Source organism: Panthera leo, chromosome C1 (assembly GCF_018350215.1).
Source record: "Panthera leo isolate Ple1 chromosome C1, P.leo_Ple1_pat1.1, whole genome shotgun sequence".
NCBI lineage: Eukaryota > Metazoa > Chordata > Mammalia > Carnivora > Felidae > Panthera > Panthera leo.
This window is the reverse complement of record NC_056686.1, coordinates 181,477,538-181,495,346: the sequence shown is the minus strand read 5'-3', so window position 1 is coordinate 181,495,346 and position 17,809 is coordinate 181,477,538. Positions and strand designations below refer to the sequence as shown.

At 39.6% G+C, this 17,809-nt stretch overlaps 1 protein-coding gene across 8 annotated transcripts in view; it reads left to right on the top strand.

Annotated features, from left to right (window-relative positions):
* The window catches only part of HECW2 (HECT, C2 and WW domain containing E3 ubiquitin protein ligase 2), a 321,128-nt gene extending 304,543 nt beyond the window's left edge, over positions 1-16,585 (top strand). For all 8 annotated transcript variants that reach the window (XM_042949536.1, XM_042949537.1, XM_042949535.1 and 5 more), the window contains 2 exons: positions 366-478; positions 16,185-16,585. In XM_042949536.1, the coding sequence (XP_042805470.1) occupies positions 366-478; positions 16,185-16,296 (225 nt within the window). In that variant the 3' untranslated portion in view covers positions 16,297-16,585. The remainder of the gene's footprint in view (positions 1-365; positions 479-16,184) is intronic.
* The last annotated feature ends 1,224 nt before the right edge of the window (positions 16,586-17,809 follow it).

The following is a 17,809-nucleotide window of genomic DNA, read 5'->3' as shown; positions in this document are numbered from 1 at the left end:
TTGATCAGGGACTGATGCCAAGTAGACTTAGGTTGATTGATACACCTACTTTATTTATCTGTAACGGGAAATACACCCAATTTAGTCTCCTGAGCTGGCTAGCCGTACAGGATGCTTTATCTACTAAGACCCTCTGGATCTCCTTTTCTTTTATAATGCACTGTCTTTCCTTAGTGTTCCCCAGATCTTTGTCAGAATTCTTGTGTTGGGTTTTTCCACACCCATGGAGTTTTGTCTTCAGGCTTTCCCACCAGTGAGCAGCCTGCTGTTCTTCCCTGAGGGCCCTGCACATGAATGATGCCATGCGTTGGTCAGCAGCTAGCCTCTTGGTTTCACTTTATCCTTCTGTTTTCTTTGGTTGATAGTTTGTCACGGGCACATCCAGCATTCCCTATGAAGGATTTGCTTCTCTCCGAGGGAGTAATGGCCCAAGAAGATTCTGTGTGGAGAAATGGGGGAAAATCACTGCTCTTCCCAGGTAAAATAAAAAAAAACAACACTTCTGTACTGTCATGACAGGTGTTCCAGGTGAGAGAGACCTTTAAGTCATGCGTGTATTGATTAATTACTGTTTTTATATTAAAAGTTTGGGAGAGTGGAAAAAAGCTTTTAGAATGAATTTATCTTTGATTACCTTTCAAAACGGAGGAGTAAAAGATCTTACTGGGCATACTTAAATTGCATGCATACATATCTTTTTCTCTTTTTTTTATTGAAGTATAATTTACACATGATGTTACTTTAGTTTCAGGTGTACAAAATAGTGATTCGACAAGTCTATACATTATGCCATGTTCACCACAAGTGTAGCTACTATCTGCCCCAAGACATCACTATTATAATATCATTGACTGTATTCCCTATGCTGTGCCTTCTATTAGCCTAACTTATTCATTCCATAACTGGAAGCCTGTATCACCTTCTCCCCTTCACCCATTTTGACTATCTCCCATTCCCCCTCCCCACTGGCAACTATAAGTTTGTTCTCTCTATGAGTCTATTTCTGCCTTTTGTTGGTTTACTCATTTGTTTTGTGTTTTAGATGCCACATGTAAGTGAAATCATTCGGCTTTCTCTGTCTGACTTATTTCACTTAACAGAATACACTCTAGGTTCATCTGTGTTTTTACAAATGATAAGATCTCATGTTTTGTATGACTGTGCAACATTCCTCTGTGTGTGTGTGTGTGTGTGTGTGTGTGTGTGTGTGTGCATGCGCGCGTGCAGGCACATGTGACAGGCACACGCACCACATATTCTTTATCCGTTCATCAGTCAATATGGGTTGCCTCCATATCTTAGCTATTGTAAACAATGCTGCAGTATCTTTTTGAATTAGTGTTTTCATTTTCTTTGGGTAAATATCTGGTAGTGGAATTACTGGGTCATATGGTATTTTTATTTCTAATTGTTTGAAGAACCTCCCAACTGTTTTCCCTAGTAGCTGCACCAAGTTACATTTCTACCAACAGTGCATAAGGCCTCGTTCCTTTTTCTCCACATCCTCGCCAACACTTATTATTTCTTGTCCTTTTTATTTTAACCATCCTGAAAGTGATAGGGGATGTTGCATTGTGGTTTTGATTTGCATTTCCTTGATGATTAGTGATGTAGAGCATCTTTTCATGTGCCTGTTGGCTATCTGTATGTCTTCTTTGGAAAAATATCTGTTCATGTCCTTGGCCCATTTTTAATTGGATTATTTGTGGGATTTTGGTGTTGAGCTGTATAATTTCTCTATATATTTTGGATACTAACCCCTTATTGGATATATCATTTGCAAATATCTTCTGTTATAATACAAAATGCTGTATAACCAAAGCATTTGTTAGCTTTAGTGAAACAATGTTGGTCATCACACTGTGGCTTCTTATGATTGTGGCTCTGACTTAGATGTTCGCAGCAGCTCTCATTTTAAGTATATATGAATAACTATTTAGAATCCCGTCACTAAAAATTGCCACTATGGTTTCTAGAGAGTATTAAATCATGTCAACATACTCTATACCTCTTTAACTTATATCATACATGCCTTAGTGCCATGTGAATGCTCTCTGCATTGATTCTCATTCATAATAAGATAATGCACTTCCCTGGAGTGAAAAAAAATTGCTTTGCTGCTGCTAATAAATTTAAGAGCCTATAAGGTAGTAGTTGTGAATATAAGTGTTTGGGGTTGAATGGAGAACTGGAACTGAAACAAAAGAAAAGGAGGGAACACATGAATAAAAGAGGAATGGAGGAGAGTTGATTTTAGAACTCCTTTATGTAATCAGCAGTAACAATACAGTATTTTTGAGGTAAAAAAGACTTCAGATTGCCTCTCATTTTACTAATAATAAAACTGTGGGGCACCTGGGTGGCTCAGTCAGTTGAGTGTCTCTTGATTAGGCTTAGATCATAATCTCGAAGATTGTGAATTGGAGCCCCTCATAGGGCTCTGACATTGCAGAGCCCGCTTGGGATTCTCCCTCTCTCTCTGCCCCTCCCCCGTTCACATGCTCTTTCTCAAAATAAATAAACATTAAAAAAAGCCGCTGCAATCTGCGGTGGGGGGGGGGGGTGGTTAAATGATCTTCCCCAATGGTATTAGGTACCCCAGGATGTCATCCTGAGTTTTTTTTTTTTAAGTACAAGTAACTTTGAGAAACCTGTTAACAAGACTTTCTTCCTAGCGATTGCAAGACTCTGTTTCTTAATAATTATTTTCTAAGCATCAACATATGACAAGAGGGGCACTGAAAATACAGATACAGACGGCAATGAGCAGTGCAAGCTCAGGGCCGGCGTAAGCCTCCTCAGTCACCCTCAGTATATTTCAATCTGTGAACAGAGGCACTACATCCAAACCCCTAAGTATTAGCCAGCATACCTGATGTTCCAGATTTGGGAGACTGTAATTTCATTATTTAAAGAAATATTTTCTTTATACCTGAATCATCCCTCCCCCACCCCCACCTTAAACACATATTTGTATCTCAAAAACAGATTCACACTGTCTGATTAAGGCTTTGCACCATTCTGAAAAACTCAAGGATTAGCATCAAGGAGGCAGGAAATGGCAGATTAATTGTGCCACCTTACTCTTGAAATCTGTTTTTTATAAAGATTTATTTTTGTAAAGTAGATGGAATAAACTGTAATAATAAGCAGATATAGAAGTTGTTCACATTTAATCACTGCAATTTTCACTAAACATGGTAAGCAGAGAAAGGTAATTTGATGTAGACCTGAGACCTAGCTTCAGAGAGACTGGGCTGCGTTCCAGCTCTGTTGCTTACCTGCAGTTGAGTCTTGGAGAAGTTGCTTAATTTTTCTGAGCCTCGGTTTCCTTATTTACTTTGTAGGTCAGTAATTCTGAGGATTCAATGCAATCATTCATGTAAAACATTTACTGCTGACCCTGGCCTTGAGTAGTTAGTAGTGGCTGCCATTATGATTTCTGTCACCATCATCTGTAAAATATATCAGGCAGTAGTGTATTGGAAGGAGCAAAGGGTTGGGAGTTAGAAGATCTGGGTTCTAGTCCTGCCTCTGCCACCAGCTAACTCTGGGACCTAGAAGATCACTTGATGTGCAAAAGGCCAGGGAGAGGGTGGTATATTAGGTTTGGTTGAACAAAAACTTATAGTGAGAGGTTTCTGAAAATCTTGGGAGTCAGGCTGGTTCACTTTCTACTTCCCCCTGAGAGTTCCAGGAAGTTTGTGTGCTGACTCATTATAAGTGATGGTGTTCTCCATTATCATTGCATACACACAGTTGGGCAACAGACGTTGTTTCTTCCTTTCTTCATTATGACCTAAGATTGGTTCTAGATTCCTAGTTTTACCCAGATTATAAAAATGCATAAATACAGATGATATATGAAGCACGTCAGGCAAGCAGACTACTTTCGTATCTTGTCTATAACAGGCTCTAACGTTTTAGATCTGATAGGGAGAAATAGCTGTTCAGCCATTCTGCTCCACAGGTAGTGAGCTTATCTATTGGAGAGGCATGCGTGCAGATCAAAGAGCAAGGATATGCTGGCTTTCTGCTCCGAAGCAAGAGGCCTGATCCATCTCTGCAGAATAGGGACAACAATGCCCTGCTCAAAGAGGATGTGACAAGTGAGTAAGATAATGCATTTGAAAGTCCTTAGAGAGAGTAGCTTTTCTTTGTTCTTTTTATCCCTTGATTCTGACTCTTCCGTAAGCCCACCATACTGCTATAACTATGAAGATGTGCTCCTCAGAGAAAGTACACTTGGAGGAAAAATATAACAAGAAGAACTTCAATGCACGACCATATATTTTTTCAGAAGTGATTTTTTGACTGATAACATTGGCATCATCCTTTGAAATGCGGGGTGTTGCTTAAATGTTAAAAAAAGATCTGTAAGATTGTCTGTAGTCTGAAGAGATTGTTCTATATGACTGAGGCCATTTCTCCTATCATTGAAACGGATATACTGAAGCCATTTTTCCAGCTATTTCCTGATAGGTTTAAGTTGCAGAACTGAAGATCTGGTCTGTCTCATGCTGGTCAACCCCAATGTATTTCTTTTTCTTGTTAGTGAGACAGTGTTTAACATGTAAAGTAGGACCTCTCTTTTGACTGGAGACAAAATGGATGGGTGTTCTTCTTACTTACAAAATGTATTCTATAAGAAGTCTGGCATGGGGCACCTGGGTGGCTCAGTCGGTTCAGCGTCCGACTTCGGCTCAGGTCATGATCTCACAGTTTGTGAGTTCGAGTCCCACGTCAGGCTCTGTGCTGACCGCTTGCTCAGAGCCTGGAGCCTGCTTCAGATTCTGTGTCTCCTTATCTCTCTGCCCCTCCCCTGCTCACGCTTTGTCTCACTCTGTTTCTCAAAAATAAATAAATGTAAAAAAATTAAAAAAAAATTCTGGCATCATCTCATTCAGATATGAGAGGCTGTAGCCTAGAGAGCTGGAAGTGGCTGTACAGAATGAGGGTGGGCAGTTCTGGCAAACGGGAGGGCATCTTAGCCTTTCTAGACACAGATGATGGAGGGCTTTTCAACCTTTCAAGCAAGCAAATTTGAGTCTTATTTTCTCAGATTTCCTAGTCTCACTTTGTGGTAGCACTACTTACATTGTGAGCCAAAAAGTGTATTAAAGTATATAGAGTTGTTTCTGAAGTCAGTACAAGTTGAGTCCATGGCTCTTTTTTTCTCTCTTGTGGTAATGAAGTAACTAGAGACGCAGATGATAAATAATGATGGAGGCAGACGGGTGTCTCCGCAAAGGCTTATAGCCTGAACACATTACTGCACTTCCTCTGCTCTGCGGTTGGTAGTTAGTTCTGTATTTTGAGTTTCTGTAGATTTCCTATCCCCTGGTGCTCTGATGTACTTACGAGACAGTCAATTCACTTTATGGCAATTGCTCTTAAACATTCTGAAAGACAGGATGCTAACATGCCAGCCTGGAAAATGCAGGGCAAATCCTCTCTCCCAGCATGGTATGGAGTTTATGTGTTCATCTCTGAAGGTTCTTGCCAAGTAGGATGATGGGACAAAGGATTTGGAGAGCTGCAATAATGATGGAGGGGTAGTGGGTTTTTTGAAGGGGGGGGAAGCGTTTTGAAAATGGCTGTGTCTGGAGATTATTGTGAATGAAATGCTGACCCAAATTAAGAAATAAGCAAGAATTAATTATGAAATGGGTGTCTCGGGGAGACAGTTTCTCTAGTGGACTAGAACTTTAAAAAATAAAAATATTTTTTAAAGATACAACTTTTTTCATTTTTAAAACTCTGCTTTTTATTCTTATGAAAACATTTACCAAAAAACAAAAACAACAAAAAGGCCAAGAAATTCTTGTTCTCCTCAGAAAGCCCCTCCAGACTAGTGCCCCCAGTGCACCTGTCACTCTGTCACACTTTATTTCCTTCATTAGACATACCCCCAACTTAATCATTATGTTTAGTTATTGGTTTACTTGTTGATTTTCTGTCTCTCCCTCTAGGATATAAGCCCATGAGAACAAGGACCTTGTTGGAATTGAATGTGGCTTTGCCCATAGTGCTGAGTCCTGGCATATAATTTGCACTCAGTGAATATTGTTCTTAGTGAATTCTTCTTTTTTTTAATAAATTTTTTTAATGTTTTTATTTATTTTTGAGACAGAGAGAGACAGAGCATGAGCAGGGGAGGGGCAGAGAGAGAGGGAGACACAGAATCCGAAACAGGGTCCAGGCTCGGAGCCGTCAGCACAGAGCTCGACGCAGGACTCAAACTCATGGACTGTGAGATCATGATCTGAGCCAAAGTCGGACGCTTAGCCGACTGAGCCACCCAGGCGCCCCTGTTCTTAGTGAATTCTTAAACTTAGGGTATGACTGTGGACTACTCCAGATGCGATATGCCAGAGTCACTTTTGTATCTCTGTATCCTCATCTGAACAATTGAGATACATACCAGTAATTACATCACAAAGTTGTCTCGAGGATGAACTGAGGTAACACATGCAAAGTGCTTAAAATGAGGCCTACTACATCATTCAATAAATGTAGCCATTATTTTTTTTCAAGTTTATTTATTTTGAGAGAGAGAGAGCGGGGGAGGGGCAGAGAGAGAGGGAGAGAAAGAAGCCCAAGCAGGCCCCGTGCTGTCAGCATGGAGCACAATGTGGGACTCAATCTCATGAACCATGAGATAATGACCGGAGCCAAAACCAAGAGTCGGACACTTAGATGACTTCACCACCCAGGTGCCCCTAGATTTAGCCATTATTACTGTTGTTCCTAATATCTAGCCCTCAGAGCTGGCATGGTATATCTTTGGGTGGGCGAGAAATGTGCTATATCCACTCAGGATATTTATATTTTGCTTGGACTTCCAGGAGTTTTCGTCCTGGAACTGTTCCCTACTGAGTTTTCTACTACAGCTTTAAATTCTTACATTTAACAAGTGTGTAGTCTTCTTCATTTACAGGTGAAGAAGCTCACAGTGCGTAGGTTGAAGTTTCTTCCGCCGATCATCCCCAGATGCAGGAATCCCCACTATGGGGACATTCCACACTGTATTTATAAATCCAGGTACATTTTAACCAAGGTGTCCTATTGAAACTTTGGAAGGCATTATTAGCAGAGAGACTTCCTCTAAAAAAGCCTTTTGATACTCATTATGCATTTATTGTATGCAAAACCTTGTGGTAGATATAAGTTGATCTCTGTCCATGTGGACCTTAACAGTGAAGGAAGTAATAGACATTTAAATGAACAGGTAACCAACATCATTGGCCACCAGATGGGATATGACAAATGAGTAGTGGGGGTAGTCAAGGCCAGAATTCCCTTCCCTTGATTCACATTTATTGAACACCTGGTGAAGGTCAGGGATTATTCTGTGTCACCATGGATTACACAAATATTTGTGAACTAGTCTTAGCAGGAATTCCTGTTCTAAATCTCATGGTCTAAGAAGATATTAATGGGGATATTACAGAAATTATGAATATTTTAAAAATCCTAACAAGTTTTACCTTTATTTGTGTTTATAAATCTATCTATCTAGGCTAACAAAACAATCACTGGATTACTTTAATTGAATTTTATCATTCTGTGTGATTGGTAACTTTGAATTTTCATGCTGATTACAAGCTCTGAACTCATCGTCTATTCCCCCACCCATTTCCTATATTTCCTGCTTTGTTTAATGGTACCTCTGCCATCTTACTCCCCATACTTAGTCACCGGCTACCTTTCCTCTATGGAATAAATGGGAAAGGTCTTTGCATGAGCACACCTCACTTCCTGATGTGGTCCTGCCTCCCCAACTGGCTTATGGTCTAGTCTTGGCCACTGTCACTCAAGTACTTTTACTTCTCGAGTTTCCTGATGATGCATTGTTTCCCCATACTTCCGGGCAGTCTGCTAAGAACATCCTTCTCCTTGTTGTTTATCCAGAAAAACCCTATACACCTACAAATCCTTCAAGGCTTGGCACAAACAGTATCCACTTAAAGCCTTTCCTGACTCTGCGGAGCAGACTTGCAACTCCTTGTATTAAAATTGTTTGTGTGCAGGGCCACTAATAGCTCATCTGGATCTTTTGGATTAATTAGACAACTGTGTCTTGTAGCCTTGTGGAGGAATGCAGCCCTGAGTTAGGGCTCATGGTTTGGTGAGCATAGGCAAAGGTAGGCTGGATTTTAGTGCCCACTCACCCAGCCAGATCCCCTAGTGCAGAGCACAGACGGCACAAGCTTTAGGGCCTCCGATTTGCTTGCATATTTTGATGCCAGGTTGTAAATTCTCCTTGTGGGCAGAGGCCAGACTTTACTTCCTCATCTACCAGGGGACAGGTTAATGCCTGGCATGCAGTAGGAACTCAGTAAGTAATTGTTCAGTGAATGAAGGAATAAATGAAATGTTGTGTAAATTGAAAAATCTTTATTCATCACGGTACTTTGTGTGGGGAGGACAAGCTTTCAGAATATGGCATCTTCAGGGGGAGAAATAGTGTAAGAGGTTTTACAGGGAAACAGCCTTGGATGCTGCCAGAAGTGTCATTGAGCCCTGAATTAGAGGCCCCGGAGAGCCTGGAGGAAACCCCCCTTTGCGTACTCCACAGCCCAACTACAGGCCCACTCTGGCCCTGCCCCCAGCAGCCCTGACAACCAGAACTGCAGGCACACCTGATTCCCTTAGGGGAAAGCCTGTGGACACTCACAGAGGCAAACTGTGGCCTTGAAAGGTAATTTAGGTCAGGAATACTCACATTTTCAAAGGAATCTAGACATTAACAAGTAATATGTTCCAAGGTTCCTTAGGAATTTTCCAGAATGCCTGTGTCTGCTTTTGACTTATTAATTACTTGATAAAGAGGTGGGAATAGGAGTAAGGAGACAAATCTGAAGGATTATGCACCACTGCTGATTGGAAAAAAGAGAGTACGAGTAAAGCACTTTCTAAATAATAATGCAAGTACAAAGGATTTATTAGACTCAAATATATTTTGTTTCTAGGACTACACCTACTTGATAAAATGAGATCCATGATTTTCTCCTTCTCTTTCTCCCTCTCTCTCTGTCCCTCGTTTTCTCTTTTAATTTAAAATCCTGTTTGTAATTTCTTATTTGTCTTACATTTTGAGTCCTAAAGCTACCAAAAAATCAGTCCTGAGAAAATGGGGAATCAATTAATAAGTACACACACACACACACACACACACACACACACACACACTGAAAGAGAGAGAGAGAGGAGAAATTCATTAATTTACTGTGAAAATTTAGAGGGGTTGTGATACTTTGGGCTCACTGGATTTAGATAATTGACTTGTCTATCTATAGGAAAGAAGAGAGAGTAAGCATGTGACCTGGTTAACGTTTGAAGAATACAGAAAGCACCAAGAGATTAAGTCATACCAGATGTCTGGAGGGCTTTAAATCTTCTTTATATTGATGGCTGCACGATTTCCCAAAGATGGGTTCAGACCTGTCCTCCTTGAGTGGTTCTGGCTGCATAGATTAAAATGAGGTAAACTCATTATAGCCTTAGTGTAGCTGGCTTTGAAAGATTTGAAAAATGTCCTTTTATTGAGACTGAATAACTGGATGTGCTTTTGCTGCCAATGTCAACATAGTCTAAGAGCCCTCCTGTTATTTTCTGCTAGAGTTTTCTTAGGACATGGAATGGGGCGGGAGAGGGAGGAGTGTGAAAGGCCTCAGAGGATTGTGTTTTGTTTTGCTTTTCCTCTTCTTGGCTCATACTGCAGGTTGATGGTAAATATTGGGCAATTTATTTAACCACACTATTCCTCAATTTCCTTATTAGCAATGCTGTCTTGTTTATAAGGAGTTTTGAAATTTTTGCAGGCATACAAAATGCTGATGTAGATAGCCAATGTCGATATCTTATTTCTCATCCACTTGATGTCTGTCCAGTGGTGGAGACCACCTGCATCGGACTCACTTGTAGTGATTGTTAAAATACGGATCCCTAGGCCCACCCTAAACTTTCTGAATTAGAACCTTAGGGGGTGGAGCCAAAAATCTCCCAAGGTAAACAGGCTTTTTGGGTGATTCCGAGGCACTTCAATGTGTCCCTTAACGTACCTCTGCTTTCTGGTAAGCCTGAGATAGGACTGGATGGTTTGAACTGAGCCTAAAAATCCCCTGGTATCTCCCAAGGTTTTCTGGACTGACCTAATGCAGACCATTTTCCCCAGAGCTACTGCATATTGTGATTGAGTCATTCATTTAAAAAATATTTGAAGCTTCATTTGGCTAAGCCTTGCCATCAAAATGTATGTAATCTAATATGATGTTCAAGTAGGATGTCCTCTAATGTATGTGGTCTGTGAACTAACAGTTCACAGTCAGGAGTAGGATAAAATTAACACTCAGACTTCAAAAAATGAAAGAACAGAGCCCATGAACATTCCTGCTTTCGGTTTCATCTTGGACTTCCCCTAGGTTGGGGTCCTATTTTTGATTTGGCCACTGACTCAACTTTGACCTTGGGAAAACCACTTAATCTTTCTGCAGTTTCCCCCTCCACAGTATATATACTCTCCATCCTCGTGAAGCATTTTCTAGAGAAGCTATTTAGTTTATTCAGAGGGAAAGTTCTTTTATGGTAACCATATGTTATACAACTAGATATAATTTTGGAAGCAGTGATCATCTTAGATTATGGATCAGTAATGGTGATTGTGTCTTATGACTGAAGAGGATCAAAAAAAGTTGTCCAGTCCTTCCCTTTGTGTTGAGATCTGAGTCTTTAGAGAGAAGAGTACTCAGGCTTAAAAAAAAACCATTCAGACTTATAGATTTACTGGATAAGATACCATAGTATCTGCAAAGATACTACAGAAACTGCAGAGAGAGAGACATGCCGAGTTCCTGTTTCTCTGCTCAGATACCGGGGAGTGGAAGGATATCTGTTTACTCTCAGCTGTGCCCCCTGCCTATCCTTGATAGGGTGATTCTACTGTATTACATTCATCACACTTACCTCCTTTCCTTGGACTGTTCTACTGCCTTGAGACCTGCAGTCATTTTCTATTGCTGCATCACCGATTAGCACAAACTTAGCACCTTAAACCAACACACAATTATATCACTTTCTTCGGATCAGGAGTTCACGCATGGCTCAGCTGGGTCTTCTGCTCAGCATCTCACAAGACTGAAATCAGGGTATTGGCTGGAATGCATTCTCATCTGGAGGCTCAACTGGACCTGCTTCAAGCTCTTTTAGGCTGTTGGCAAAATTGTGGCTATAGAATCCATGGCAGGTGACTTCTTTAAATCCAGCAACATTGAGAGTCTCTGACCTCCCTGATGCTTTTTTATTTTTTTTTTAATTTTTTTTTTAACGTTTATTTATTTTTGAGACAGAGAGAGACAGAGCATGAACGGGGGAGGGGCAGAGAGAGAGGGAGACACAGAATCGGAAGCAGGCTCCAGGCTCTGAGCCATCAGCCCAGAGCCTCACTCGGGGCTCGAACTCACGGATCATGAGATCGTGACCTGAGCTGAAGTCTGACGCTTAACCGACTAAGCCACCCTGGCGCCCCTGATGCTTTTTTAAAGGTCTCGCCTAATTAGGTCAGGCCAACCCAGGATAATCACCCTTTTGTTTAACTTAAAATCAACTCCTGGCTTTAATTACATCTGCAGTATACCTTCACCTGTGCCATATTCCATGGATTGCAAGTTACAAATCCCACTCATGCTCGAAAGATGGGGATTATACAAAGGCCTGGGTCATGGTGAGTCATCTTAGAATTTGCCTGCCACAGACCCACAGTGAATTAAAATTCTGCAATTAAGTATGTGCAAGAACTTAACTGGGGACTTTAAACATTACTATTTATGAATCCCTATTCCTATGTATGTGACCATTCTGTTAATTCTTAATTAGCTAAAACTAGCCTCTAGTTAAGGGAAAATATTTGATGTCAAGAGGGAAGGAACAGGCTTAACTAGGGTGTGATAAATTACACCGATAGTCATGCCCTGTCCTAAGCAAATAAACCATTAATTAGGGATTATTGCTTAGCTAGCAAATGGGTCATCTTGAACTATTTTTATTTCCTAATTCACCCAAAATGACTCAATTCATGAAAATGAGTTCACACGTATCTATTCAAGATTACGACTATGAGCTACTCTTTTGAGAAAAGTTGTCCCCAAAGTTGATCTATAGCACTCTTTAATACACCAGCACTACCAAAAGAAAAGCATAGACAACAAAAAACTCCTACTGGGTGTAAGCAATAATGATCACTTTTTCAACATCCTTCTTATCAATACACTGAAGACAGAATGACAACGTATCAGAAATGGATAACAAAGAACCAGGTTTACGTTGTTCTGTAAATAAAAGGCATAACTAAATTAAAAAGTGAATGGCTGAAGAGATTAGCCAGAGATAATACAAGAGTTAATCTCTTTATTTTGTACTGTTTATGCCAATCAATAAGAAATCCTAAAGCTTTAAATGACAAAATGGACTTCACACTCAGAGGATGGCTGTTATAAAAATAATAATAACAATAAATATTGATAAGGATGTACACAAATTGGAACCCTTGTTCACTGCTGATAGGAATGTAGAATGATGTAGCCATTGTGGAAAACAGTATAGCAGTTCTTAAAAAAATTTACAATAGAGGGGCACCTGGGTGACTCAGTCAGTTGAGCTTCTGACTTCGGCTCAGGTCATGATTTCATGGTTTGTGAGTTCCAGCCCTGTGTTGGGCTCTGTGCTGACAGCTCAGAGCCTGGAGCCTGCTTTGGGTTCTGTGTCTCCCTCTTTCTCTTCCCCTCCCTGCTTGAACTCTCTCTCTCTGTCTCTCTCTGTCTCTCTCTCTCCCTCTCTCTCTCAAAAATAAATAAACATTTTAAAAGAATTTTTTTTAATTAAAAAAAATTTACAATAGAATTGCTATATGATCCAGCAATTCCATTCCTGGGTATATACACAAAAAGAATTAAAAGCAGGGACTTGACAAGATACTTGCACACCAATGTACATAACATTTTTTTTAATAGCTAAAAGATGGAAACAACCCTTGTCCATCAGTGGATGAATGGATTAACAAAATGCAGTATATACCTGCAATGGAGTATTATTCAACCTCAAAAAAAAAAAAAAAAAGGAAGTTCTGATCCATGCTATAATATGGGCCTGGAAGACATTATTATGCTCAGTGAAATAAGCCCATCATAAGGGACAATGATTCCAGTGACAAAAGGTACCTACTATAGTGAAATACATAGAAAATAGAGTTGTGGTTGCAGGGGTAAGAGAGGATTGGAGTTGGTGTTCAATAGTATAGTTTCAGCTTGGAAAGATTTTAAAGTTTCAGAGATGGGTGGTAGTGATAGTTGCAAAACACTGTCGATGTACTTAATGCTACAGAACTGCACTTAAAATTGGCTAATACCAGATGCCTGGGTGGCTCAATCAGTTGAGCATCTGACTCAGCTCAGGTTGTGATATCACAGTTCATGAGATGGAGCCCCGGGTGGGGGCAGGTGCAGAGCCTGCTTGGGATTCTCTCTCTTCCCCTCTTTCTGCTGCTCTTCTGCTCATTCTCTCTCTCTCCCTCCCTCTCTCTCTCTCTCTCTTTCCTTCCCTCTTTCCCTCCCTCCCTCTCTTTCTCTCTCTCTCAAAAAAAAAAAGAACACTTGAAAAGATAAACAGGCCAAGGAGATGAACATGTAGGTCACAAAATAGGAAATGTTACAAGCAAGCTAACTTGGAGAAAGATGCTCAGCCATGTCGGTCACCAAAGAAATGAAAACTTTTATATTTCATTTAACAAAGCATTATCTTTTAGTCTAATGGGATAATGAATGTTATTCATCTAAATACAAAGCCCGGCATATAATTATATTCAAAACATATTTACTTCTCTGCTTCTTCTCATTTCCCTAGAGCAGAGATAAAGTCTTCATTTAATAATTCTATACTGGTATACACACAAGGACTATCCTAGTACTATCTTTTAAACCATTCTAGGACTATCTTTTAGTATGCTAGTTTAGTTTTTTTAAAGTTAAACGTCTTCGGGATGCCTGGGTGGCTCAGTTGGTTGAGTATCCGACTTCGGCTCTGGTCATGATCTCGTGGTTCATGGGTTCGAGCCTCACATCGGGCTCTGTGCTGACAGCTGAGAGCCTGGAGTCTGCTTTGTGGATTCTGTCTCCCTCTCTCTCTGCCCCTGCCCAGCTCATACTCTCTCTCTCTCTCAAAAATAAATAAAACATTAAAAAAAAAAAAGCTAAACATCTTCCTTGAGGCCTCCAAGTTGAGGTTCCAGTGTAAGGGAGATACAACAAGAACTACATTAACAAGAATTATATTAAATGCAATTCTGAAATAGTTTGTTATGTTAAAAACGTGTTTGGGTACAATGATTAATTAGATGACTGCCCCCCATATATCTAGCATTTGTAATAACAACAGTCATAAACTCTGAGCCAGTACCATATCTCTGTCCTAAAACTGATATTCTTATAATTGAGCCCCTTTGCATTCCTGCTCTAAAAAGGCACGTGGCCAGACACCTGCTTGATTATCTCTTTGTTATTTTGTCATTTCCATGAGTCATGATTATCTTTTGGCAATTTAATGAAGGCAACTAGAGCAAATCTTTTTGATGGTAATGAAATGTAGCTAACAATACATCCTTTATTTATTGGTCAAACAGTGTGAGCCAGGCATGATATTAAACACGCTTCTGTTACTTGATTTAATTCTTTAATTCTTCATTTAATTCTTTGGATCCTTCTGAGACAAATGATATTATTCTCATTTTATAGGTGAGAAATGGAGTCTCAGGGAGTTTTAATAACTCCAAATCACACAGCTGGGTGGTAGATCTAGAATTCAAACCCCGGTCTGTTCAGCTTCAAACTTCTCATCCTTCCATGGCACTAAACTGCATCTAGGAATATAATTATATTTACGTCTTAAGGGTAAAGTGATTTATGAGAGTGAAAATTTAAACATGTAACTTTGTAAAAATAGTCCATCAGTAATTATAACTCCTAAAATTACATATGAATTTGGGAGCAGTTTTTTTTAGTCAACGTTGTTTAGCCCCCACAAAGAAGCTGTTGTACATTCAGAATAAAATGCTTCCTATTCCATGTCAAAAGTGCAGATTTTTTTCCTGATAAGATGTACTATTTGGAGACTGTCTATTTTTTATTGTGATTCAGGTGCAAATAACAGGAAAGCATATTTTTTTCCTATCTTGGCAAAAGGGGAGGTATTTCTAAAAAAGAATACTTAATGTAATGATTTAAATGGCCATGATTTTGTACTGCGAGGTAGGAGAAAACAGATTATAGCACAGGATTGGAAGAAGTAACAATGGTCTACTGACCTCGGCAGGAAAATCCAGCCAGGGAATTTCCCCAAGACTCTAAGCCAGTCTTCAGAGATACTCAGTGCTCTTCTGTGCCCAACAAAATGACAGAATGTAAAACCCTAGATTTTCTGAGACATCCATGCAAAATCAAACTCTGAAAATGAATTACTTTGCAAGAACTTACATTCATGTCTGTGTAAGTGTTGAATCTCTAAATTGTACACCTGAAACTTATATTACACTGTATGTTCACTAACTGGAATTCAAATAAAAACTTAGAAAAAAAGTATAACATCAAAAGAGATGCAAAAAATCAAACTTGTCTTTGCAGTTCTTAGACAACTAAACAAAGCAATATGTATGTAATGTGGATTTTAAATGGTTGTGAAAACAAAGAAAATATTTTTTTTTTTAACATTTATTTATTTTTGAGACAGAGAGAGAGCATGAACAGGGGAGGGGCAGAGAGAGAGGGAGACACAGAATCTGAAATGGGCTCCAGGCTCTGAGCTGTCAGCACAGAGCCCGACGCGGGGCTCGGACTCACAGACCATGAGATCATGACCTGAGCCGAAGTCGGACGCCTAACCAACTGAGCCACCCAGGCGCCCCAAGAAAATATTTTTTAAATACCCCATTCCTCTTTAGAAATTCAAATGTTTTCACAGTTTCTCCAAAAAATAAGTGTGAAAATTGGCAACAAACAATCTGAATATGAAAGACGAGCATGAACACATGTGTGTGCACGCACGTGCGTGCGCACACACACACACACACACACACACACCCCAATCTCATTTCGTTCAAAGCACGTTAATCTTTGTACTGCTGCTTCTGTTTGCAGAGCTCACACTTGTTTCAACCGTCTGGATCTCCCCCCGTACCCATCATTCTCCATGCTTTATGAAAAACTCTTGACAGCAGTTGAAGAAACAAGTACCTTTGGACTTGAGTGACCTGGAAGAACGATGCCAGGCTCTGTATGGACAGGCAATTTCAGAAGCTGCTGTCTAGAAGAATGACTGAATGTTGGAAGTTTCAAGAGTATGCTTCCACTAGAGTCAAGCTGAGTGTTATTATTTTCCAGGAACACATGCTCTGTCACAATGGGGTCCGGATAGTGGTGATGAGTCCTCTTGGAAGGATTTGGGTGAGCTTGATGCCCAGGGAACTACCCAACAGTCTTTCAATCAACAGTTGTTGACTGCCAAACTTTTTTCCATTTGTGTTATGTTCCAAGACAAAGATGAACCTGTACACGATCAGCTCCATGGTAACTTTCAGGGACTCGGGAGAATCTTGAAACTTACCTTTGAACGCGGTTCAAGCCCAACTGGCAGCACTTGGCCCAATCTCCAAATTAGCTCAAGTTAAATAATATAATAAAAACAAATATATTTCCTAAAAGTACATTCATTTAAGCCCTACGTTGTAGCAGAATATTCATTTTCTTGCTATGAGTGCCTGCATGGTGTGCACCATAGGTTTCAGCTTTCATGGGACACAAGTGAAAATGAAACCAAGTCAACATGAGGTAACTTTAAAGATTTGCAATAAGGTGGTCTGTGACAATGTATATGCAAAGTGGTATGTGTGTAATTATGGCTGAAGACAAACTGTTCTACAATGAATAACTAATGACAGATTTTATGCTTTATAATGCATGAAAACAATTTAAAAATAACTAGCAATTAATCACAGCATATCAGGAAAAAATACACAGTGAGTTCTGTTTATTTTTCATAGGTTCATTATATTTATGTTCTTTAAGATGTATATAAGAACCTACCTGTTCCATATGTATCACCTGTTCCATTTTCATGTTCCATGCTTACTCGGGCATCATGCTAGTATGTATCCTTTTAAGCACTCTCAAGGGAACAAAAGGGCCTTTTATTTTTATAAAGGTACAAAAAAAATTCCCCGAAATATTTTGCACTGAATGTACCAAAGTTGAAGGGACATTACAATATGACTAACAGCAACTCCATCACTTGACAAGTAAATAGAAAATAGCTTCTAAATCAAACTTCCTTCACAGTGCCATGTCTACCACTACAAGGACTGTGCATCTAAGTAATAATTTTTTAAGACTCACTATATGTGATAGTATGATATGCATTTATTTAAAATGCATTAGACTTCTTCCATCCATCAGATACTTTACAGGATGGCATTTAATACAGATATTTCGTATTTCCCCCACTGCTTTTTATTTGTACAGCATCATTAAACACTAAGATCATTTAGAGAGCCATCAGCAACACCCAAGAGATCAGCTCTCTTTAGTAATAAGAATTCCATTTTCCCTCATCAGTGAAGACATCACAAATTGAAACTCTCAGTACTATATTTCTAAGCCTGCATTTTCACTGATGCATAATTTTCTTATCAATATTAAGAAACAATTTTTCTATGGTCTCTCAGAAACTGCATGATATCACTAATGTTATTTCTGCTTAGTTTTAT